The sequence below is a fragment of the Ambystoma mexicanum genome, chromosome 7p (genome assembly GCF_040938575.1).
Source record: "Ambystoma mexicanum isolate Mex_15411 chromosome 7p, UKY_AmexF1_1, whole genome shotgun sequence".
Classification (NCBI taxonomy): domain Eukaryota; kingdom Metazoa; phylum Chordata; class Amphibia; order Caudata; family Ambystomatidae; genus Ambystoma; species Ambystoma mexicanum.
Genome location: NC_090939.1, coordinates 862,796,474 through 862,823,373, shown reverse-complemented (window position 1 = coordinate 862,823,373; position 26,900 = coordinate 862,796,474). Strand labels below are relative to the sequence as shown.

General features: G+C 43.8%; 1 protein-coding gene across 1 annotated transcript in view; it reads left to right on the top strand.

The window, feature by feature from the left end:
* Positions 1 to 26,900, top strand: part of BIVM (basic, immunoglobulin-like variable motif containing) — a 446,759-nt gene that overhangs the window by 79,108 nt on the left and 340,751 nt on the right. Inside the window, exon 3 of the mRNA XM_069637055.1 lies at positions 25,882 to 26,011. Within this exon, the coding sequence (XP_069493156.1) occupies positions 25,882 to 26,011 (130 nt within the window). The remainder of the gene's footprint in view (positions 1 to 25,881; positions 26,012 to 26,900) is intronic.

The following is a 26,900-nucleotide window of genomic DNA, read 5'->3' as shown; positions in this document are numbered from 1 at the left end:
CAGAACATTGCAAATGCCTGCTTGCTGTCTCCATAGGGTTCATTTATAGTTGTTGAATGCCCCTGTTCCCGAGTCCCAAATCCTCCTGATATTTATTGGTTAGGAACTTTTCCTCTGCCCTTGAACAGACTATACCGTGAGCAGAGCACTAGCTAATAATTTGAGTGGGGATATTTTACTCCCTATGTTTATGAATTTGGCTCCAACATTTTTTTTATGAATTAAAAAACGAATTCCCATTCCAATTTGGGGTGTTTTTGTTAGACCAGTAAAAATATATTTTAACTCCAAAATGGATATACATTTGTAATCCATACTTCTTCTCATTTAGAAATTCGTGCACATTAGAAATTGCTGATACGTTGACTCACCCCCTGTTATAACTGTAACTCGCCAACCTAAATTAAAAAGAGAAAAACACATTACAATGTTTATCCTAAAATTCCTTTTCAGATGAGACCATATTAATTTGGAGCTCCTTCCAATGGCACTGTTCTGCTGGTACCACTGATCCAACATCTATAGTGTTGTGTGGTTGAAAGCAGGAGGCTGGCTAATCCTGTCCATTGTGTCCTTCCTTTGGCAGGATTTGTATGCCTTCGTTTTTTGTAAGTAAAGGTGGCTGCACCCCACTTATCGATCTGCTGCTGGAATGTCTGTCTCGGAAAATGGAACCATCTAAACTCTATATCAAAGGGAGTGGCACATTTGGGGGAAGGGTCCCGGCAAAGACAAGAAGGATCCAGGGGCATGGGGGTGCTGTAGGTGATGGGCTTTGCTTAGACAGATTGTATGACCGGCAAAGGTGTTCTCCGGAGGGAAGGGGGTAATGGTGGGACATTAAAACCTCATCCAGTTAACTTTGCATGATATACTGGAGAATGTAAGTCTGGGTTACTTTAATAGTGTGGGATCGGGGATAATTCTAGAAATCCCTTTGTGGGGGCACAGAGGAAACTAGCCAATCAAAGGATAGAGCTTTTACAAAAATAGATAACATTATAGAATACATATCGCCATTAAATTGAATATATTATTTATTACACTTTTCTGTGTAAAGGGAACCGTGGCTCACAAGTGATATTTAGGGGTGGAGGGCGAACTCCCGTCAATTCGTAGTAAATGTGCTCTCCTCAGTCAAATTCACCCTGCAAAAAGCCTTTTCTTGCATGAAATATTTGCAAGTTTGCTGTAGAAATTACAGCAAAATTAATCTTCAACTTTTAAATGGTCTTTCCTAGGGGGATTATGACTAATTTTGTAAGGACCCTGAACGCCACAAATGGCTTTCTGGCGCTATGTATGGAGCAACACTAAAGCACGGATGAGTTAGACTTTTTCTATAACATACACTGATTTGAAACACTGCTAAGTGATGCGAATTAAGAAAAATATGGCATGGTGAGACAGTTATATGCCCAGGATCACATAATATTCCCCCTCTCCCCTTCAGTTAATTGCTCTTTTCACTGTTTTGTTGAATGATTCATGATGTAATTTTGCTTGCACTGTTATTTTGTTGATGTTGTTATGTATTATGTTGTTCCACTGTACAGGGCCTTGGTGTAAAGCGCTTTATAAATCAATAAATCAAATCAAATCAAATATGGATACGTAGAGATGCTGGGATTTAAACTCTGGTTTCCCATTCCTCTTATTCTTGGAAAAGTCGCAAAATTGGCAATCGCCTGAAATCGCCTATACGTACAGCACAGGGCCAGAACCCGCGCTGTGCAGGGCAAATGGGTGGGGTTGGTCAGATTTCCCTATCGTCAGTACACCCCAGACTGGAATGCCGAACGTGGGCCAACATTTCAGCCCACCAACTGTTATGGGGCTGGAGCCAATCCCAAACATACAAACACACTGTCATAAATATATATATATAGATTATGCCCACTCCAAGCATGTAGATTGGAAGTTACTTCAGTTTCGTTGCCGAAAGCCTTTGGCTAATTCTAAATCTCAATGAAAAACAGTTCATATATGAGTGTTCTCTTTGCCTACTCTGAAATTATCCAAATTTAATTCTAATGTGAATTTGTCCAATTATACTTTACTCACAGTCCATATAATGAATACATCATCTGTGTATTGTTTCGATAGAGGACATGTTTTGCTAAACCATGTACAGTGCAGGAAAAGGCACAGGTTATTCCGTATTCACCCATTAACAAATCTGTCAGCATACGGGCATATTTAGGCATTTGCAACATTTACTCAACATGTCACAGGACATTTATAGCCCTACAGATTTGTCGTGTAACCAAGACTTCACCATGCTGATAACTAAATCATGATGAATTGATGTGTATAATGGTTTCACATCATATGTGACTAGTGTGGCGGCATGGAATGAGAAGTCTGACCAAACAGTGGCTTAGTGGTTGTTAAATACCTTTATTTCTTTAGTGAATAAACCTATCTATCCCTAGCTAGAGGTGGTTTCCCTACCTCAAACAAACTAAAAACCTGGGCAATGAGGAAATCTGTGTAGCCCAAATCAAAAGTTCACCGTCCTAGTCCAAACTCCTATTCTATCCCTACCACTTAAACACAAATCCTAATCTAAGAAAAAGTTATTTCTAAAACCCAGGATAGTTAATCAATGACGGTGCAGCATTCTAAAGCTCAGGAAATGTTCCAAGGTTCACAAAGGAAAAGTTCCCAAGTTTAAAAAGAAACAATGCTCCTTGATTTCCAGGTGGGGCTAGGAGAATGACTCCCTTCTCCTAGCATGCTCCCCAGTTCCTTGTAAGCCTCTTACTGGCTATCTGATCTTGAACTTCTTTAACAATTCTTGTAGCTCCCTCCAAGGGCTTCTTCTGCTCTCTAGGTTTTCTGTCTTGATGAACTTGCCCCCACTGGGACAATGAAGAGGTTCCCTGAATCCTCTTTGATTCTTCAGTACACCCCTCTTGTGGAACTGGCCAGGGATTTGCCTTAAAACGCACTTCACTACTTTCTCTTCTATTTCTTCAGCTTCTCGACTTGGTGTCAAACTTTCTCGATTCCCTCCCAGACCTATGTTACCTTCTCTCAGGTAATGCTTCACTGGTTTTGCCAGAGGTCGCAGGTTTGTTCTTCTGCCTGCTACATCTCTTCATAGGCCAGTTTGTCTTTGCGGCCAGGTACTGCTGGCGGTCTTGGCACAAGTTCTGGACCAGATGGTCCACCCGTTACACGTCACTCCACCACCACAGTGTCTTGTGCTCCCCATACATTCGCCTACATGGCTCTGCGGTAGGCCACAGTTGGCAGTCTCGGCGCAGTTCTTGGACCGCACGGTCCACCTACGACATGTTGCGCCACCACCTCTCAATATCTCGACTTCAAGTACGCTGGCTCCCAGCCAACCCACAAGACGCAAACCAGGCGTCCCTCTACTCGTCTTTGCTGCACTGGAGAATGTAGCGAGGCAGCTCTCCAGAAGCCCAGCTTCATCCTTGCAGGTTTCTCATGGGCCTCTCGCTTAACAGGTTCTTCTTCCAGATTCAAAACAGGACAAAGTCCTTCCTTGCTGTTTAGTTTAAATAGCGGGGACTGCCCCAGCGTAACATCAGTTTGATTGACAACAGCTGGTCGAGCACTCTTCTACTCGATCATAATGTGCGCTTGTTCTTCTTCGTCTCTGTACTCATTACAGCGAGATTGTCTGAAAGTTTACAATAACACACGGTTTCAGACTGTAGCCAAGGTAGAGAAGGTTTGGGCATTGTTGTTATCCGGTGGGGTTGGGAGTTAAAGGGGCTGTGTCTCAGACTTGCATCCTTATCCCCAGGAGGGGAGGTCCTCCGCATGGGGTTACCATTAGGAAGAGTATTGGTTAGCGGCCGCACCTCTCTAGCTTCATGGAAAAGGGCCCCCCCTCTGGGGACAACTGACGCCACCTGAAGGATTAAATCTAGAACAAATGGTTTCCTAATTAAGGAAACCCACGTCCCCTGCACACTATCAACAAGGGCCTAGGCCTGTGTGTAATTTAAAGGTACTCAAATTTCCCTTGTTTGATTCTTTGAAGAGGTAATTGTAGTGATTACATTCTCCTTGCATTAGCAGGAGATATTTTTCTTTTAAGATGCCCAAATTAATCTTTGACAGTTCATCTTTTTATCAAAAAACTGTTATTTATTGCAATTTTAACAAAGGAACATTCAATGTTTGATCTGGCCCAACGCGTTTCGAGCATTACTTTCACTCTTCATCAGGGGCAAAAATGTTCTGTTTTCTTTATACAATAATTAATCTCTAGAGAGAAGATAGATTGATGATGCAGTGTTAATAGTTAATTCCAATACTTAATATTCATTTGTGCATATAAGGCAAAACAAAAACTTTTTTTAACTAAGAAAAAGCACATCATGTATTCTTGCTATAATTGTCTTTGCTGCATTCTTTTAGCTCAATATCAGTAGCCCATATTTAGCAAAGGAAAAACATCAGTACAGTTAATGGCTAATGCTAGGTGCCTATATAGGTGAATGACAAACTTAACTTTTCATGGATAAAGTATGTAAAGGAAATGTAAAGGTAAGAAATGAAATGGTAGTTAACAATTACTCTAAGGTAGATACTAGGGTACTTACTTAAAAAGCGAAAAGTGTTTTCCCAGTGTGGGCAATAACACTTCAAACTGATTGGTAGTGAGGTGGAGAATCCCAGTGCTTCCTAACCTAAAATGGATAATAGAGTTAAATTGTGAAATAGTTTGGCCAGAACGGACAGCTTAGTGGTCATACACTTACTTGAAACAGAAATTAATGGTTCCACAGACAGGCATCTACTGCAACTCTGTGTGAAGATACTGAGGATGATAGGTAGTCCCTCTCAAGAGGCTGAAAAAACAAAATAATAATTTACCATGGGAGAGATAAAATAAAGCCAAACGAGCTGGAGGGCTCAATGTGGCTAAGCAGAGGCTTAATGGCTTGCCAGGTCTACTAACAAAAAAGAGATGGAATATCCAGAAGATGTTGAATGTGTCTGTAGGAGGAACAGGGAAGCGGATCGAGTATTTAAGCTCGCGGGTGACGTCATCCACGCATGCGCGTGGTGACGTCACGTCGCGGCCATTTTGTATGTTTATAGTCGTTTCGCGCATGCGTGAGTTCGACGGGGGTTACGTCAGAGTCTATCAGATGACCGAAGAGAAGTAGATATATATACAGCCTGTGTGGATGTTGGTAGGCGAGACAAATGTTCGCGGGTGACGTCTGCAGATGTGCATTATGGCGTCACTTCGCGACCCTTTTGTTGGTTATCTTTCGCGCATACGCGCGACCGACAGGGATTATTTTAGAGTCTAATTAGAGGACTTGGAACGGGAAAATAGGTGAAGAGGTAGATAAAAGTAGAAAGATATCCAAATGGTGAAAGAGATACATACATAATCAGATGAACAAGTATAATGGATAAAATAAATGTAGGAAGTAAAGGTAAAGCTTATAAAAAGCTGTTTGTCATTAAACCATAAGGCACCAGTACATTAAAACAAATCAACAATATTGTTGTGTATCAAATGTACAAAAAACCTTTTAGCTGACCCACCAAGGGGTGTACATTCTTTTAGCTGACCCACCAAGGGGTGTACATTCTTATCACCTTGTCATGTTTGCGTTCAATTTTCATTTACCATCGTACGGTTCAGTTTTATCAATTTAGAGGGAAATGTAATTGGGTATATAAGTCATATAGTGAAAAAATCAAATTTTTGTCAAAACCTAAATTGTCGTTAAAAGAACAAGAGATCCCTGGATCACGCTCTGAGGTGTGTCTACAGAAATGGGCCCAAGTAGTACTCCTCATTCATCCCCAGAGGGAACATTGCATCTAGTTTTTGTATCCAATAGAGTTCTCTTTGAGCTAAAAGTTTTGGTAGATCACCTACTCTAGGTAGTGGGTGGACTACTTCCAAGATCACCATTCTCATTTGTGAGATATTGTGTTTTTGGTCTCGATAGTGTCTGTAGACCGGTGACTTGACATTCTTTGTTCTTATGCCTGACTTGTGTTCTGTCCACCTTTCTTTTGCCTTCCGGTTTGTTTTTCCTACATAATGCATCCCACAGGGACAGCGGATTGCATAAATAACATTTTTTGTATCGCATGTGGCGGATTGTCTCAACGTTATTTTTTTGCCTGTATTGGGGTGTCTCACATGATCTCCTTTTATGATGTTATTGCAGTGTTGGCAATGTAGGCAGGCAAATGTTCCTGTTTTCTGTTTATTCAAAGTAGTTTGTGATGTCTTTTTTGGTTTTTCTGCCCTAATGAGTTGATCTCGGATGCCACCTGGAGGATTGTCACACTAGCGAGTAAGATTCTTTCCAATTTACTGATTCTAGTTGTTTTAAAATGTCCATAGAATCGCTGTTTTAGGAATCTAGTTTGACCAAGGTACAAAATTGGCACTCGCCAATAGCCATTGATATTTGACTCCTGGTGAGTAGGAAATGGTGTGCTGTATGTATGTTCAGAGTTGAGGTGGCGAGTGACTTTTCTATGGCTGGCTAGTGGCTTGCAACTTGAATTATTGCCCCGAGTCTGAAGACATATTCTCTTAATTGAGTATCAGTGACCATGGGCTCCATTACCCAGCCTATACCATTCCTATTTTTTCTTGTCTGGTATCCTGTCATAGCTTTTATAATTTTTCGGTAAAAAATATATTGTTGATATACTTACATATTTTTTACAGTCAGTACAACTTTATGTCGATATGAAAATATCATAAATGCAACATCATGCAAAAACACAATTCAGGATTAAAATACAAATCCGCTCATTCAGAGATGGGAGCTTACACTAAAATAATAAATAAATATCACAGCTCATCAAATAACATACTCCTAATGTGACATCGATGAGAAATTATGCATAAAAAATCTAATCATGGGGTAATAGATAAAAAGCTACTATAATTTAGACAATCCACAAGGCAACAACCAAATCTTGCCAAAGCATCAGCTATTAATTGCAAATAGGTTCTTAATCATATCATTATAGCTGAGTCCACAACCTCATTAACCAAGTCCCAGATTCTATGTCTCTTTTTTGATGTAGGGCAACATTAACAAGAGAGTTTGCAATGGCCCAATCAGAGCAATGGTCAAGGCTCAACCCTACCGCATGAAGTGCAATGGCCCGATCAGAGCAAGGGTCAAGGCTTAACCCTACTGCATGCAGTGCCGATAAAACGTTCAGATAGGTTGCATTTGTGTAAGGTCACCCTGTCACGCCAAATCCATACCAAATACTTTCCTGTTGAATTGACAGCAAGACCATCACTAGCACTACAGCAGAGAGTCATTGTTTCTTCTGTTGTTCTGGTGTATCTTTCCCTGAAAAGTGGTCTCACAAACCTTCTTGGCGTTCAGTATTGCAGGCAAATCAAAACAAAGTAGGTGACATTTTCAAATATATCCTCACAGAATGGTCAGTTTCCTGACACATTGGTTTTCCACCTATTGCAGAGACTTGCTAACTGTAATGTGCCCATTCATAGTGGCAGTTACAAAGCTCTTTTATGCCTCCGGTTGACATAGTCCAAATATGCTTCGTACCCTAGTGATTGCTTTAGTCCCCAGTATCTTTGCAGCAAGGTGGGTTGGCCTAAATTGCGTGGACTGTCCTGCACCGCCTTTGTCTCATTAGCCTTCTTGACAACTAGTTTACTTTGACTGGTCATTCCATCCAGACTTGTCCATAACTCGGTCAGCCATGGTACTGAGTTCATGTCTTATATGGGTGAACAACAGGAACAACCTTCCACCTGCCTGAGACAGGAGGTCAATGAGTGCGTCTTTGTACTTGCCCAGCTGCTCAACTGTTCATAGCCGCATCCAATAATAAACTTGCAGTGCCTTACAAAACATCTCAATACGTTGCATGGCAGTCTCCAGAAATACTGGTAAACTAGGCGTGCTATGTGGTAAGGCAAGGATGGATGTTTTTTACATATTTATTTTCTAGGACTGAGAGACTTGAGCACCGAATGTTCCCCCATAGCTCAGCGTCAAACGTAGCTGCCTGAAGAGCTTGAGCCTTAGAGGCCTCAAGTGAGACCCAAACTGCCCCATTCCTGTGCTCACTAGTAAACCCTGACAAGGGCTCTACTATGCCTCGCCAAAGTGACTCCTGCTTTAGCCAAATGCCCATCCCAACAGCAATTTCCCCTGACCCTTAGATCGAAGTAGTCTTAACTTAATGCTCAACCTGCTCAATGGGCCCTGAACTCAGGTCGAGCTTTATCACTAACTTTTTCTCTTATTTACCACTGTTAAAAATCATGGATTTTGTCTCCGAGACATTAGATCATTTTTGTCACAAAATTCCACTAAACCTTTGAATTGGTTCTTAAGGACGCCGGGCGTTGAGGAAATGAGAACCACGTCATCAGCAAACATGAGTACCGGAATCTTGTTTTTTTCTAGGACTGGAGCATTCGCCTACAGCGCCAGTAGTTTTTCAATCGCCCTGTTGATGAAGATACAGAATAATGTGGGTGCCAGAAAGCACCCCTGGTGCACTCCCATCTCGATTCTTATTGATGAAGAGGTGCTACCGTCAATGCCCCACCTGACAACTGCAGTGTTTCCTGAATAAAGACTTTGGATAACCTGTAGCAGTGGAATTGGTTTATTAAGGTTGAGAAGAATATGCCATAGCGAACCCTTGGCACAGTATCAAAAGCTGTCAGTAGATCTATGAAGACGGCATATATGCTCATCTTCGGGACATCATTTGTGTCGCAGATTGGTCGGAGGCACAGACTTTGGTCGATGGTACTTCATCTACAAAAGCCTGCCTGGAGAAGATTTATGACCCTATTTTCCTCGATCCAGGATTCGAGATGTTCCAAGATTGCATGGGCATACATCTTCCCGCCCTCATCTAGTAAGGAGATAGGGTGGTAATTGCTAGGAGAATCCCTGGAATCTTTTTTGAATATATATATATCTCAGCACAGGTCCAGGATCCAGGTACCACACTATGCCTAAGGGACATATAAAATAATCTCGTGAGATATGGGACCCAAACTTCTGGTTCTGAGGCATAGAAATCCACAGGAAACTTATCAGGGCCCAGTGCGTTTCCCAGCTTCTGGCTCTTGAGGGCATGTCCTAGTTCCTCAGCAGTCAAGACTAATGGGTGAACTGCATACCACATCTCGATGGGCATCATTAACATCCTCAGGCCCTGGATTCTCCAATACCCTTACTTGATGGTACGTAACGTTGACGTTTTGGCACTGCTTTCTTTTGGTATGCCTTCTTCAGGACCAATCACAATCTCTTCTATGAGAAGACTAAGCGTCCAAACCCCAAATTGAAGGGTCTACTGAGAATAATCATACACTCATGCCTTAGTTACCTAAGTTAAGAGAGACATACTGTTAGTCTCTTTTATGCAATTCATTTTCGGTATTTTTCATATCTTTTCCTCTGGCTGCCCAAACAACCATGGAGGTTATATGAGCAGACCAGTGATGTTGCCAAATTTAACTCGCCTAGAGTGCAGAGGTAACACACATGACACTATGGTCTGTGTTCCTGAATAGAGGCGTCCTGGTTTGGCTTCATAACCACGCATTTCTGTATAAAAACATATGGTATCCCATGGTCAGATGTATATACACTGAGACGGGTGTACCACACAACACGTGTATTCACAACAATTTAGAAAATGATACCACTATTATGGTTGGAAATCAGTTTGTTAGATAAAATGCCCTGAAGCATCAACATCTTTGATAGTTTGTCTACTATTGAATGGTAGTTGGTGTATAAAATAGCTGATAACAAAACAGGTGTAAACATCACTTCTAATACCTGCCCCCCACCTATGCGGGTCAAAAGAGCACAACAGCAGTATGTCCTAAATCATTGCTCAACCCATGTCGGCAGTCACCTTTACCAGATGTGTAGCACATGGGGTTCGAATAACAGGTCACACGTCAGTCTATGCTTTCCTCAGAAGTACCAACCTATAGTTAAATAGATAAATAGACAGTTCTACATTTTTTTTGTTCTTGTGTATATTTATGCTGCTTGCTACATTGATGAGTTTATTATATTTAGATTTTAGAACTTGCCTTTTATTTTTCTGTGGATTCCACTATTTGTGTGGTTAAAGAATATAATATTAAGGCACCCAATCAACTGCTCTGATACAAAGGGTGCCTTTCATTGAGCCTTTGCATCCAAACTAAAACCATAGATTCACGGACGCCAACTTGAAATGATGGGACATGCCTGACAATATTATTTTTAGTGGTGTGTCAGCTCTGTGATAACGTTCCAATTCGGTATGCACTTTTTCCTCATGCATGCAATAATGGGTTATAGTGAATGTACCTCTGCATTCTATTACAGAAGAATAATATCACTGTGCATTTTCTCTGGCATCTTACATTATATTGATGAATCACAGCACTACTTTCCAGACCATTTCTTGAATTCAGAATAAACCAAACAAGATGGTCAAAGAAAACAGGTTGATGCATGTTTGTTTGTATATTTATTTTCATACATAGTAGTGTAACAAAATCTCTAAGTGAGAAAATACAAGACCTTTGCTTCAAAGAGTCTCATTACCCTATGGCGGTAATGGTAAAAAGAAAGTGATATTTGCAAATAGTACCTTTTTTTTACCACCTGCCCCATTGCAGATTTGTGGACATTACTGCTGTTTGTATTCCAAAGGAACACGACTGGCAGAAAATGGTGCCTGGTTACAAAATGGACTACTACCACACAACGTCTCCCTATGTTTATGCACAATAATTGATTTCTCACTCATGCATATGGTTCACAAATCACAGAATAACAGGGCTTATACATATCAAAATGTTTAACAAATAGGCCCAGTTAATTAATTTAGGTAAACTCGCTCCAACCTAAAGTTAGCAGTAAAAGATGTAGAAGGTTCCCTGAAATGTTTTTCCCAGCAGTAAAGGAGCGTGTAAATATAACGGCCTCCTTTCTCGGCAGGAGAAAACATTCTAAATTGGCACTGTAGTTCTCTCTGATGCCCACTTTGGGGAACACTAGGCAATGAAACCTGTAGAGGCAAACCATGGTTCGAACATTGTCTTTATTCAAGTCGGAATATACAGGGTGAGGGATTGGGTTTGACAAATGCCTAAATGTGCTCTAGAGCATTCTACAAATAAAGGATTTCAAATAAGACTGTGTCAGGATGGAGTGCTCCCGGTGTTCTCCTTGTGATATAGCATGAAGGTCCAAAATGTATTGTTGTAGGTGCTCGCGCCTCTAGGGTCGCACTACTCTCCAAAGTAAGGTTCAAAGGATAAGGCGAACAGAAACGTTTAACCAAATCTTTGTATGTAGCCAACTGGCTACCTTAAGCTAATAACATAAACGTTCCAATTATTTGGTTAAAGCAAACCATTCAAAACCTGCTCTTCAATGGCCATCTCTATTCTACTACAACAAAACAAAAGTGGTTCCCCTGGAAAAGTTATTTTAGCATGTATAATAGGCCCCTTGTGGATCTTGGCTCTCTTATCATGTATAAGTGGTCTCTCGCCTCTATTCTCTCTCCAATCGCTGCCTTTGGATTCACAACTCCCCTCTTTATACAGTCCTTCTCTCTGGCCAAGACCCCTGTACTCTAAAACAAAGGATCCAATATGATTGCCAACATAAATTATAACCTCCCCTCAAGGAATCCTGTACAAGTGCTCCCCTTCAACAGAAGTCTTAACAAAAACGTTGTAAACCTTTTCTTTAGAAGCCCATCCACATGCTAGCACATTTTACAAAGATCCTTAGGAAAGGCTCTCATGACTTTGCTCAGTCTGGTCTCTTCCTAGGCCTCTCTGCTTGCTCTCAATAGGCTCTACAGCCCTTTCTCAGGTTATCATAGGTTCTTGGCAGCATGGAATTTCCGTATTCTGGGATATTGTTACTGATCTCCGGTTAGGAGACATTCACTTTCTTAGCCTCCTAAATCTCTGTAGCCTGTTTCATTGACCCCCTTAGCCGGCCCAGGGCCTGTCTTCTTGTACCACTCTCACTTTTTGTTGGGTCCCCATCCGGACCCTGGCTCAGCTACCTTCCTTGTATCCATCCTTTCCATTTTATGTCAGAGCTTTCCTTGGCTCCTTCAGCAGATTCTTCCGTTCTATGGGACAGTTCTTCTAAGTGTGCTGTTGGGTCCCGCCTGGATGTAGCTTGCAGCCTGCAGATAATGAGTGCCAGTATTTCTCTCCCCTCTGCCGAGGGTACATGTCAGACACATAATATTTAAGTGGGCCATCTTGCCACAGAACACCCACTGTCTTGGGTTGTCAGTGGAGGGCACAGTGGCTCACTCTCCAGTTACTTCTCGGGAGGTTTGGGCATCTGGCTTCCAGCTTCCTGCCAGACACCAGCTAAAGAAATTCCTTAATTTGGCAAGTTGCAGCTTTCCAAGCTGCTTGCACAATGTGGTTTCTTCCCCTGGCTCCCTTTTTGTCACGAGATCCCTATTGTCTAGCAATTTCTCCTCCCAGCTATGGTCTACAGCGTAATTCTTTTGTTTCAAGGACCACTAACTGGCTCTGAAGGTGTGTCTCTCCTAAGGTTCACCCTGTACTGGGCCTCTCCCTCCCACCTTCTTTATAATTCAGGAAGAGTCTTTAATCCTCCCTTTTGTCTCCCATGAGTTGTTTGTTAGCCCACTTGTAACCCTGGGTTTAGACTGGATCAGGAAGGGACTCCTGTGATTAGCCATACCCTTCAAAGGTAGGCACGAGGGTCAACGTCTTCTTGGATTACATGTTTGTGGCACACAAATTCTGATTTCTCACCAGCTGTTTGTGTTCGGTGGAATGGGAGCTCTGGGACAGCAGGTCATCTGCCCGCATCCCTGGTGCGTGAAGCTTCTGGTTTGACTGTTGAATATTTTGTGGAGACTGCAGATTTGCGATCTTGGTTCTGTTGTCTGTTAGGAGATCTCCTGCATTTTTGCAAGTATTGTGTGAACACAGTGTACATCATAGTGGCTTCCTCACCCTGAAAGTCTGTTTATAAATTCAGTGTCTTAGATATTTTCCCAGGTTCATAACACGGACCCAGAGGGGAATCTACAGATTTCCCCCATTGTAGCACAATGCACCTTGGAACTCATAGTCTGTTCCGCCTTAATTTGATTTTCCGTTGATAAGGACCAGATGCACAGCACCTTGAGAGGATTAACGGTCCTGCAGGATCACGCCTCTGCCCTCTGTAGAGCGAAATATTGGATTGCGTCCGATCCAGCACCTACTCCTATGTCCCGTCCCCTTTCTGCCATCTTTATGGGCATCCCCCAACATGAGGATGGTAGCGCAACCTTTGGCAGTGAAAATTGAGCTTCCCCTTTAAATTTATTATGGCGCACAGGGGTGGCCATGGGCATGGGAACGACCCACCGAAGCCCCGCCCTCTGGCGCCCACCTCAGTCCCTTTTTCCACACAGCTGGTGTCAGACCTGGCAACTGGCGCCGAGATTTTTTGTTAGCTTTCTGCCTGCTCTCCGTTTGTTTTTCAATTCTTATTTCACGTCCCTTTGGTGCCTTACCTCCCTGGCGCATGTTGGCTGCAGGAGGATTCACAAGATGTGTCTCTTGCGAAGTCTCATTTCTGGCCTTGGACCCCCATGGACTCTGTCTTTAGTGTTTGGGGCCTGACCACTGCTGGGACTCATGCGCGGCCTGTAGCGCTCTTGGTCACAGGGCATTGAAGAATCGCTTGTTATGGTGGAGGGAGATCTTGAACACTTCTACTCCACCCCACTTTAAGGACTTCGTCCCCGAGACCTCTCGTCAAGACAAGGAAGGCCCTCTGTTCAGAACGGCACCAGAGCGTGGAGCATCCTTCCCAGGAGTTCCCACGGATCAGGGTTCCTCACATTCAAGTTCTGGCAGGCCTGAGGCATCTAAGGCTACCGGCTCCAAAGCCGAGGAGGCCGGGGGCCCTACCAGGCTGCCTTCGGAAGGACGATCAGGCTTGTCTTGTACCCCAGGGGTTAAGGGATCTTCGAGTGCAACTTCCAAGAGTCGTTCCTCGGCTAGATCCAGCACAACTACCGGCACAGGTGCAGAGAGCTCCCCAACTACTGGAACCCACTCTTAGGCCTTCACCCAGGGAGTTTCGACTACCGGCCGTCTGGCTGAGAGCTCAGCGCTTACAAGAGGGAGCTCTGCCTTCGAGTGCAAGGCTCAAGTCGTATCCTCACATGTCTGAGGCCTCTGCTGTCCCAGAGCTTCCGCACCCTCCGGCCGAGGGCGTGGCACAAGCTTTCAAAATGGAGCGGTACGTGGCAGTGACAGCCAGGCAGGTGGCCATCTTGTATCCGGCTCAGGGTCCACCAGTGCTTTCGCCCATCGAGTGGTCTTTGCAGGATGATTCCAGCCCCCCTCCCTCTGAAAGCAGCAGCGGATCCTATGGTGCAGGTTTTTGGTCCCCTTGCAGGTGCATCTGCCCATCACAGACTTACAGCACCAGGTGCCTCAGCACTTTGACCAGGAGCAGAGGCCCAGCGCCTCGGCGGCCAGGACCCCTAGGGACCCGATGGCTAGTGAGGACCGCTTCTTCAAACGCTTCCTGTTCCTCATGCGTTCCCCTCAGATAGAGGGGCTCCTAAAGGACATTGTGAAGGAGGTCCTCCCCCAGGTGGTGCCACCTTGGCCCCCTCTCAAATGTTTTGGTGCCTGTCCCTCCACTGGTTCAGGCCCTACCAGTCGTACCGACCTGTCCACCCCCTCCTGTACCACCAACACCTCCCACTCAACAGCCGTTAGACGTGTGTGTGGCTCCAGACCTGGGGGACCCCTCCGGCACCTGTATTCCAGGGCCTGGATTCCCGCTAGCCTGTAAAAAAAAAAACGGCGGGGGAGAAGGACGATGATGACGGGAACAGCGATAAGGTCCAGGGCGACAAGCCCTCGGCATCCATGAAGGCCTTCATGTCTGCCTTCAGGGCCTGGCGAGTTCTTGGGGGATCCATCTTTCTGAAGTGGCCCCTCAGGAGCCAGGAGTGCTTGCAGAGGTCTTGGGGAAGTGCACCACGGTCCGGTCTGGCATTCCCCTTCAGAGGGATGTGCTGCAGGTGGTGCGGAAGGTCTGGGAGAAGCTCAGGGCCAACGCCCAGTTAAACAAGAAGTTGGACAGCAGGTTTAGGCTGACGGGTGGGGAGCCAATCCTCCTTGCCTCCCACCCGCAGCCCCATTCCTTTATGGTGGCTGCGGCCTCACTATATTCTAAACTATTGTTTTTGTCGTCTTCCTCCACGCGAGCCAACTGCTGTTGCCTTTCCAAGGAGGACAAAGTCCTTGAGTTCTTGGGAAAGCACTGTTACTCCATCTCAGGACTGCATCTGCAGCAGGCCAACAAGGACGCCATCTTGGCTGCGGCGAACCAGAAGCTGTGGCAGGAGCTCAGGGAATTTTTACCTCCAATCGGACAACAAGCCTCTTTCAAGGACGGTATGGCAGATTCCCGGACCATTGTGCTGGACCTCATGGAGTCTTCAGATGAGAAGGACGGCATGAATACATGCCACAAAGTTTTCTTCGGATGTGCAGGAGCGGATCAATGTTCTGCCCTTCGAGGGTGTGTACCTTTTTCATTCGTAAACCGATGCGAAGTTGAAAAAAAAAAATATCTACTCAAACCGCCCAGTCCTTGGCCATCCTGACAAAGCCAGGTCAGAAATCCTTCCCTCAATCTCAGGGTAGGACCGAGTTCAAACCCCAAACGTTCTCCATCTTCAAGGGGTTCAAAGACCGCAAACAGCAGAGGATGCACAGGTTTTTCCGCTCCCCCTTTATCCCCTGATGCCACGAAGCAGTGATGTCGGGTCGGGGGAACACAGCTCCCCTGTGTTTGGCTCTGTTCCAGGACACCTGGAAGCATCTTTTCTGCAACACGTGGTTCCTATCTGTAGTCTCCACCAGCTTCAGCCTTCCTCTTCCTTTGCCTCTACCATCCTCCCCTCTTCGTCAGATTGGGTCCTCAGCTCTTTTACAGGAGATCCTATCTTTATTGGAGATGCAGGAGTTTGCAGTACCCAAGAACAACCAGGCTGGCCTGAGGGTAGTCGTGGACCTGTCATTTCTAAACCTGTTTTTACTGCTGGAACGCTTCAAGATGATTACTCCTGTGCACATAGCCGAGTCTCTGTGCGCAGGGGACTGGATGTGTTCCCTGGACCTTAAGGATGCGTACCTGCAAGTACCCTTATATCAACTGCTTCAGAAGTTTCTGCGGTTCACTATTCTGTCGTACCAAGTGCTGACCTTCGGCCTGAACTCGGCCCCTTGTGTCTTCACGAAGCTGATGAATGCAGTGGCGGGCCTTCTCCGCTTGGAGGGCCATCACCTCTGTACTCTTATCTGGACGACTGGTTGGTGAGGGCAGGGTCACCCGAAGTGGTGGTTCACTTCTGCCAGAGATTGGCACATACCCTTCATCCGCTGGGGTTTTCCCTAAACCTGAGAAATCAGTTATGCCCTTCTCAGGATGTGGTCTTCCTAGGGGCGCGTTGGAACACTACCGTTCAGCGGGTGTTCCCCATGCCCAAGAGGCTGATGTCCCTGTGCAAGGCGGTGGAGCACTTTCTGGACAACTCGAACACCTCAGCATAGTGGTTCTAGCACATTCTGGGCCTGATGGCCTCCTGCGTGCTGACTGTACAGCACGCCTGTCTCAAGATTAGGTGCCTCCAACTCCACCTGGCGGCCATTTGGGATCAGGCGACTGGGTCTCAGTCGGAGAGGATCACAATTCCACAGTTCCTTTTGTCCGCTCTTTGCTGGTGGCTGATGGATGGCAATGTTTCAGTGGGAGCCCCCTTCACCCTCCCGGAGCCTTCTCTGACGACTGACTCCTCTCTTTTGGTCTGGGGGGGCTACTCTGAAGGGCTTTGCGATTCATGGAGCATGGTCCAGGATGGAAGCCCTTCTACATATCCTTCTGCTCGAGCTCCAGGCAGTGGGCCTGGCCCTCAATGCGTTTTTGCCCCTAATCAGGGACAAGTCGGTTCTGGTCAGGACGGACAATTCTACCACAATGTTTTACCTGAGCGAGCAGGGTGGCACCCGTTCCCCCCTCCCCCCCCATGCATGGAGGCGGTTACGATCTGGGAATGGGCCCTTACTGAGAGAATTTGGATTTCGGCAGTCCACCTACCAGGGGACAACAATGTCAAAGCGGACCAGCCGAGTCTCTTGGGGTTCAACACCTACGAGTGGGATTTGCACAATGACTCCTTGTTGCCCCTGTTCCAGCGTTAGGGGTTCGCCAACCTGGATTTGTTTGCATCCCCTCAGAATGCCAAGTGCACCCAGTTTGCATCATGGGCAGGTCGGGGGTCTCCGGGAGACGCATACCAGATCTGTTGGCATGGCTGCAGGTGTTGTGCTTTCCCATCCATCCCTCTGCTCCAACAGACTATCTGCAAGTTCCAGCCTCAGTGGGTTGCAGCCTCATCCTGGTTGCCACCCACTGGCCTTCGAGACCCTGGTTTTCGGATCTGCTGCAGTTGTGCTCCCAGGGTCCCGTTCACCTTCCGATCCCCAGCAGGGGCTTCCTGATGGAGCAGGGAGGGGCAGTGGAGCATCCGGACCCGGCCAAACTGGCCCTGGCGGCCTTGCACCGGATCAGCTGAAGCTTCAGCATGCTCAATTTTCAGATGACAACTGGGACATCATTCAGCATTCGACTCGGTCCCAATATAAGAGCAAATGGACTATGTTCTGCCATTGGGCATGCAACACAGGGCTGGACCCTGTCTCCTGTCTGTTGGATGATGTATTGACTTTTACGGCACACCTGGCTCGTTCTGCAGTACAGGTGGATACTTGCCGCGTGTATTTGGCAGCCATCGGGGCTTCCAAGAATTCCCCAGAGCATGTGTTTTCAGTAACCATCCCGGTGGTTAAGGCTTACCTTAAGGGGTTGACAAGAATTTTTCCTCCAGTGCACAGGCTGCATCCGATCTGGGACCTCAGTGTGGTTCTGGCGGCTTTGCACCGCAGGCTTTCGAGCTTATGGCGTCTGGACATTTGCTTGGTGATGCTGAAAACAGTTTTATTGGTGTCTCTCACCTCTGCACACAGGATTAGTGAGCTGCAGGCGTAGTCCTTGTGCGAGCCATTCACCACATTTCACAACGACCAGGTCATCTTACAAACTCATCCCACATTTCTTGCCCAAGGTGGTCTCCCCACTCTGCTTGCCGGTGTTCTTCCCGAACCTGCAGTTGGAAGCAGAAAGGGCCCTGCATTCCTCTAACCTCAGGAGGGTCCTCCAGTTCTATCCATCCTGGATGAAATCCTTCAGGAAGTCCGAGGGATTGTTTGTGACTTTTGGGGGCGTTGGATGGTTCAGGCCATTTCGGAGGCACCCTGGCATGGGCAGATATGCTCCTGAGGGGATTCATGCCCATGCGGTCAGGCCTAAGGCCACGGCTATCTCATTTCAGAGACCGGCTTCTTAGGATGTTATCAGCAAGGTGGCTACTTGGGCCACTCCTTGAGCATTCTGTAGGCTTTATTTCCTGAACACCAGCTCCAAGGGCGATGCAGAGTTGGGCAGTCATTTCTGAAGAACCTTTTTGCTTCATCCTAGATACGAGTCCTGTTTGTCACAGCTACACCCTATGTTCTTGTTCGGTGGAATCACCCATAAGGATGGAAGAAAGGGGACGGGACATAGGAGTAATTAAAGTTACTCACTGTAGTGAATAGAGTACTCCTAGTCCTTAGTCCCCTTTACGTCATACGTCCAACCCACATTCCCGCGCTACTATGCCAATGGCTAAAATGTTCTAAGAATAGCCAGGTATCTAAGCTTCCAATGTGTTCAAAGGGGACTGAGGTGAGGCATCTGAGGGCGGGGCCTCAGCTGGGCTTTTCCCCCCTCCGAGGCCACACACCCACGCACTACACTTAATTTAAAGGGGAAGCTACATTTTTCGCTGCCAAAGGTTCTGGTACAATCCCCATGTTTGGGCACACCACAAGGATGGAGGAAAGGGAACTAAGGACTACGAGTACTCTAGTCCCTATGGTGAGTAACTTTAATATCTCTTGCGAGTCAATAGCCCCATGGGTGAGCATGAAGACTCTTCTTTGTAACACAGGAAAGATTGAGTAATTACTCTTCTCTTCATTTAAAAATAATTGTGCAATAGTGTTCTGATCTGGTACTCTGTATAATCCATTGTCAAGATGAGGCTGGTAAATATTGCATGCAAACATATTGAAATACTGGCAGAATTCTTTCTATATTTGGGTTGAGCCCCTCAAATTAATGCCTGCAGTAATTGGGCCAAAACGTCCATAGAAGCTGTAACTGAACCAAAGCTCTTCGATAGAGCTGTGTGAGGGGTCAGATATGCGAGGCAGGTAAATAGGTGGATTTTTCTCACCAGTAGCCATGTTGTTCAATCCTAAAGGTGTGGCAAACACCTATCTTTTCCAAACCCAACAATGATTTCCCTACCTATTAAACTAATACTAAAGGAAACCAAAGATATCTGACCCTCACACTTAGACATAGAACAAAATCATACAGAAATTATATGGTAGTTCAAACTTCACAGAATAACTTTCAAACATAAAAATTGAAAACAATCCTTCTGATCAGGGTTGGATCTCCTTCCCCTGGATCAATTCATGATGTTTCACACCAAAGTTCAGTTTCAGAAAAGTTATTTTCTCTAGCCAAGTTCCAATGCAAATAGGATACACAGTCCTTTTCATCCAAGAGGTCCTTTGCTTGACAAAATTAGGTTTCTCCCTCTTAAGACACTTGTTAAGGCATTTGCAATCTGCTGCTTGGTAAACCACAAAAGATGCTCTTGCCACATCTCAAGTTGAAAGGTCAGTGTATTGAATTCTTCTCTCAAAAGACCAAACAACTTCTATCACTTGTATTTCTTCTTTACAAGCAACAGCTTATTCAAAATGGTTCATTCATAAAGAAGTACTTTAGTCAGGATGGTTATATAACCGTTCATTAAACACAATAGTGGAATTGCCACTTCTTTTCCACCACAACCTTCTACCACAATCGCAGTACTTTTAATTATCGTCTTCCTGGTATGCTCACCTGCCATGATAAAAATTCCTAACACTATAACTTGTACTCCGTGGTGACATTTGTTCCAAACCTGAAGAAAAAAGGACCTAGGTTGATTAGCCATCGGTGTGGGCCGCACACCGGTAATTCCCACGAATGGTTAAATATTTTGTCTTTTGCTTTCAAAAAATAAATAAAACAATTCAGATGATGTTTAAGTTCTGTTCTTTAATTCACTAAGTTGTGAACTGTTAAATGCTTGCAATTGGTTGAAAGGCACCAATATGTAACTTGCTATTTTGTAGGCAAACGAAAAACCCTATGGCTAATGAATTTCGGAAATTCTAATTTCCTTCTTCAGAGCCAGGTAAATATACACAGTATTATTTAAGAGTATTCTTCAACAATCAAAAAATGCAATTCATTTTGCAATAGGCGTATTAGAAAGACATTTGGAAAAACAGGGTACCCACAGGAGACAAAAACGATTTACAAATGACACATAAAGAGAGAGCGAGAAACGCATATCTCAATTAGTGACTTGGTTTAGAGTCCCTGTATGTAGTCGCAGAATCCATGTTTAACTTAATCATTGTGCACTCATAATTGAATGGTAAAATGTGGTTGACACATTACAGCAACATTTGTGTCTGTATACTGCCTATTCTACTTAATCAAATAGTGATAATGCAAATTTCCATAATCAAGACTACACCAATTAGTGATAATAGTCTGTGTGACTCGTCAGCTCTTGTCAAAAGTTGTTATATCTACTCTTTCTATACCGTGTGCGAACACTAGCCTGCTGTTACTTGTATGTTCCAGTCGCTGTCGGCGCTGGCCAACGTTGTCAAATGTGTTCGTGCAACACTGTGAAAATGAAATGTATGCGTACTTTAGCGGGTTCGTCGTAATGGGGAGCACTGCCGCATTTATTCTAATGCTACTCGTTCATTCATCGTGCTTGCCTTAAAAGCGTTGCTATCCGTTATTGTAATCCCTGCGTGTGTAACCTTCTGAGCTGCTGTCAGGCTCAGATGCTGCGGAAAAGTGAAGCGTTTTCTAGGCAACGCATATATCTAAAATGGCCGCTCACAGACGAGCCTAACGGCCATGTTGGTGTGGGCAAATACGATGTACCTAATGTTAACAACTATGACTGTCTACATAACCTGCTTGGCTTACTTAACTAATGAATGCCTAAGAGGCGAATCATTATTATTTATTGAATATATACAAAAGCTATATATGTAATGAGTTGCGAGGTGCATGTTTAGTGCGTATAATATTACGGTGTATACAATGAAATTGCAATGTTAAATGATAGGCAGACTGTGCCTGTGGTGCAGTCTGGTATATGTGTTATGTACGGTATAGGCTAGTGACGCTCAGGAATGGTGTTACTGTGTTGATGTCAGGAATATACACTGTTCAAAAAAAGAGATCATGAACGGTAGAGTAACTCAATTGCTATTACATAGGTATATGTGAATGTTCAGTACACTAATAGGTGTTAGAATTGCCCCGTAATTTTCTTGGTGAAGTACAAATATAATCTACACTTGTGGATATATGATACAATGCATACGGTAACTCGATTAATCCAAGTGACTATTGTTAATGCAGTAAGTTAGTGTTTAAGCAAATTGAGAAGTAATTATAGAAAGCAATTAAGGTCAAATTCATCATTGATTCCTCGCGGTGATAACGCTTCTAGTCGGTCAATCCAGTAGGCTTCTCTCTGCTGTCTCTTCTTTTTTGTATGTCTGGAGGTGTTGTCAATTAGCTCTAGTACTTGGAATCTGAGTTGTGAGATGTTGTGCTTCTTTTCATTGAAATGTTTCGCCACTGCTGAGTTGGTGTATTTATTGCGTATTAATGATTTGTGCTCATTGATGCGTATGCGTAGTTTCCGTCCTGTTTCGCCCACATAGTATATACCACAAGGGCAACATATACAATATACGCAATTTTCTGTATTGCAGGTAGCATGACATCTTAATGTGATTTGTTCGCCTGTGTAGGGATGTACAACTGTTCCTCCTTTTATTATGCTGTTACAATTCCCGCAATTTAGGCATGGGTAAGTACCAGTTCTCTTTGTCGAGGTATTTTTTCTGGGTTTGTCTTCTCGTGTGTTGACAAGTAAATCTCTCAGGTTATTTGATCTCTGGTACGCAAATGTTGGAGGTGCAGAAAAAAGATCTTTAGTTCTTTCATCTTTGGTGAGTATTTGCCAATGTTTATTTATGCATCTCTTAATTTGCATGCTCTGTGTTGAAAATCTTGACACATATAGCAATTAATCTACTCCAGAAAACCCCTGCCACTCTACATTACCCTACCCCGGGACTGTGAATATCAGCATGTACCACATTTAGTTAGAATTATGAACATTAGCCTTCATCACATCTATACAGAATTGTGAATGATACCAAATGCCACACTTCGACAGAATTGTGAATGCTAGCATGTACCACATTTAGTTAGAATTCTGAACATTAGTCTGCGTTGCATTTACAAGTCTGTGTCGCACACTTTGAAACTTGATAGCATTGCATTGAACCAAACCTAGAAAGTGCCCACGTTAATAGTTCTGTGAATGTACTAGTCCACGTTGCACACAGAGGTTGCTATGTGCATTGACCCACCCTTACAATATTGTTAGCACTGCATTGACTCACACTTAGAATATTGTTAGCATTGTATTGCCTTAGCATGACTCACACTTAGCATGAGACACACCTAGAAATGTGCTAGACTCACACTTAGAAATGTGTTAGAAACTATTGGCATTGCATTTAACCAAACCTAGAAAGTGCCCACTGTGATAGTACTGTAAAGTTACTCGTCTCCGTCGCCTGCGTGTGCCGTTCTCCTAGAACTGGCCTTGTTACATTGATTCAAATCTAGAGGGTGCACGCTGCAATGATACTGGTATTTATTAACATGCTTAGGTATTGTTCTTGTTAGATTGATTCACTTCTACAAAACTACTTTAACTCACATCTTGAAGTACCCCTGAGATAACACTGTGACTCACTTACATGCACTACACAACTAGAATTGCTTTCACTCACTCGACTCACAACTAGAAAGGGCTGCATGAGATAGTTCTGTAACTAACTTACCTATTTTTAAGATCATAGCTCAACCAAACTCTCACCCCTATCACTATGCTTACTCTCTACTTTACACCATCGCTCATTTAGAGTACAGCTATAAAGTTCTCTATGAAATTCGGCTTAGCTGCTCACATCCGAACATTACCCCATAAACACTTCATCACTCTAATAACACGCAGCTATATCCCATGGCAAACCGGACTGTCTGCACACATAAGCGTCCTACAGGCCAAACGCAGCCAGAACACAGTCTTTGTGTCCACCCGTCAGACTGCACACATTCAACTGATATCAATACCACCACACCTAATGCCAGCATGCAGCTTTCATCAGGCAACTACATCACCTGCACACATAACTGGTGCACCCAAGCACCCTACGACGCCTTATTCTCTCTACTGACCCAGACTACGGACCCCGAGGTCATACCAATGATATATAAAGCACTATATAAATGGCAAATAACCTAACATATAGTTTTTGACTGTTGACCATGTAGTTTCACAATATTTCTCTTTTGATATTCCCCTTCTTGTAAATTATACTCACTTTGCAGGAATATTGCGCCTTTTTGGCTTGGGCAATGCAGGTTGTAATGTTCTCCTACTTGGTACCTCCCTCTGGGGAGATTATATTTACTTTGCTTCAAATTGAAGATTTGGTATTCAAAGGGCATTTGATTTCTTCCTTATGGAAGATTGTATTCAAAATATCCATTTGTGCACCACGGCCCACTTCGGAGCGCCCAGCGGTTACCTCTAATAGGCCATCTCACCAGTATGTCCTGGCGTCTCCTGTGGACGTGTTGCCTCTGCATCACACGTCAGCTCCTTGCAGAGGTTTGACAGCTCCAGGTAGCTTTCCCTGGCTCACGCTGGCTGTCAGTGGAGCACTCGCTGCTCGACATGCGCTCCTGTGTAAACTTCACACTGCGCAAGATGCAAGACATGGAGAGCTTCTCTCTCCTTTGGGACAGTCAGCCTCCACAATGCTTCACACTTTGCGTCTTCTGCATCTGCCTGGACCTCCACAACTTTCTCTGCACGGCGGCCCACTAATGGCAATGTATCGGCTCCAGCTTAATTTTCCTCTGGCTGCTGCTTCTCTCTTTTGGCCTGCACCTGAAGGGCCTTTAAATGTTTAAAAGTCCGACTCAGGTGTGGGTCATTAAAACCAGTAGACCGCTCACTAGAGTTTTTCAACTCTGGAACCCTCTTAAAGTCCACATTGTTCTTAGTCACTTTATCTTCATTTATTCCACTTTGTTTTTGTACTGTATGTAATTTACTTTTAAGAGAGGATTTTAAGGGTAGAGATCTCTGGAATGTATAATCAAGCAGTAGTTGTATTACTGTTTTGTCCCTAACCACTTTTAGAGTTACAAAAAGAGATCTCATACTTAGTATCTTGAATAACCCCAGGAGGGGGAGACCCTAGTGTGGCATCATGCCATCAAATATACGGGTATAAAGAAATCCTTATCCTGGGAAGAGGATAAATACTGCGTCCCTCCCGATGCAGTCATCACATTCCCTTGATAGCCTTCTCCTCCCATACGATCCTTCCCCTGACACAAACCCCAGGGTTAGGATAGATAGTGTCTGCCTCGCCTTTCCCTGGCCATATGGGAGGAGACTTTAGGTTGGGATTCTGTGATAGCTCAGCATGATTCATCACAACTGTCAAAAAGCAAGAACAGTGCATGTGGCTTTCATTAATGCAAATTAAAATGTCTTTTGGTGTTGAAATGATGACACTACATGACATAAGGGTGATTAATATGAAACATGGTATTGGTTAGGGTAAACTGCAATGTAACACAACCTTGATCCTTAAAGCCTCCCAAAATATAAATAATCAATTTGGCCATAGTTAAATTGGACATGAACAGTGCTCTTTAGATTTTACATCTTTTTAAAACAAAAAGTGCTATTTGCTTTTAGATGTGCAGCATAGTATGTCGGGTGTTACAATAAAATGGCATCAAACTTCAGTTTCTGAACATTAAAGTCCTGTACCCCAAAGGAAAGTAGTACATCATTTTTCTCAAGAAAAGGAAATGGTATACAGAGCTGGTTTTGCTTGTGGATTTGCCTTGACTTTTGATTCATGCAAGAATGGCTGGCTGAGTGAGAGAATTGATGTTTCATATGTATATTTAGTAACCAACAAAAAAAGTGGTAACCTCAAAAATGTACACTTAGCCTGATAGGAAAATGGTGTGTGTTGGGTGTGCTTGTGTGAATGCAAGCTAGCCACCAAATTACTTTTCTCACTATACATACAATCAGAATGTTGAGAAAAATAAGTTGCGCTTTATTTATTTTGTCAAAGTAGCAGAGTGAATTTAAATCTGTAAAAGATGCTTTAGAGAAGAAGTACATCGAATATATTTAAATTTTCCCCAAAATATTCGATTTTTATTCTGAAAAAATAAAGAAAATGTGTTTCCATGACATCCGAATTTCCTGGAATTTTACATCCCTAGTCACTGTTATTTGAAGCTTCCAGACAAGCATATTTCAACCAGGCCCCCTTCCAAGACTTTATTCTTTCACCGTCTCCCCCATGGTTTCACCACTTTTCTGACTGAATTAAATCAATGCATTAACCTGGGGCACTGATATGTTTTTTTGATATATCTTGTTTTCTGTTCCTCCCCAAATAAGTGTTCTACTTTGCAGGCCACATAAAGAAGCAAGTGTCCAAGAAGAAAGCTTTGGTTAAGAAAGACAAGCAACAACACCGAGAGTGTCCACAACATTCTATCCTGGAAGAAATCACACAGAGAAAGGTGTTGGACCTCAGAAGATGGTACTGTAATCTACATAGCTTTGCTTGAGATAATTTTTTCCATATCTTTACCCAAAAATAAAATACTAACTGGCATTTAAACTAGCGTGAATGAGACTGAAGAAAATGATAATACCAAGAAAGGTATGATATGCTGCTGTTCCCACACTTGAAATTGTTTGGGATAATTTTCGTATCTTTTTCTTTTTTTTTTGTCTGGCCGTGAATGCTAGCAGGCTACCGATCTGCCTTCCTGTAAGCTTTAGTAACCAGCCTGTTGGACTGACAACCGAACCAAAACATCTACTGTTTGTGAGCTGTAAAAGCCACTAAACATTTAGTGCATCGACTAAATATTTAAGCAGTTTGATAACCGTTCCATCAAAAAATGAACAAATGACAAAAGTGATAGTAAATGTAACATTGCATTGATAACTTTACTGAACGGAGTATGACCTTTATAAGATAGACTGGCCTTGTGTTAAGTTCACCCAAGTCCAGGTTAGGTAATTTATTTTGTGGCTTTCTGCAAGTAAACCATAAAAAGCGCATTCCTTTCTAGGGTATTCATATGTTGATTAATGCCACCTTTAGCGTCCCCAGTGCCTGGGCAGGGCCAGAGGTGTCAAGTTCAAAAGCATGTTTACCCCGTTTTAGTTTCTTCTGTTATAACAACGTGCTATGTGTTGAGATTTATTTCTGAAAATGTAGCACCATTCATTTCTAAGATCCCCTTCTTAGTATTTGGTCACACAATTGATATAATAGAAATTGTAATCAAATGTTAAAGCATTGTCTAGGATTCATATAGTTGTAGGTCTTCTTGGTCTAGCAATTCTAAATATTTATAAGGATGGAGATCTCCCCAGGTCTAAATCTGTCTCGAAGGATGTTACCAAATTATGCAGAT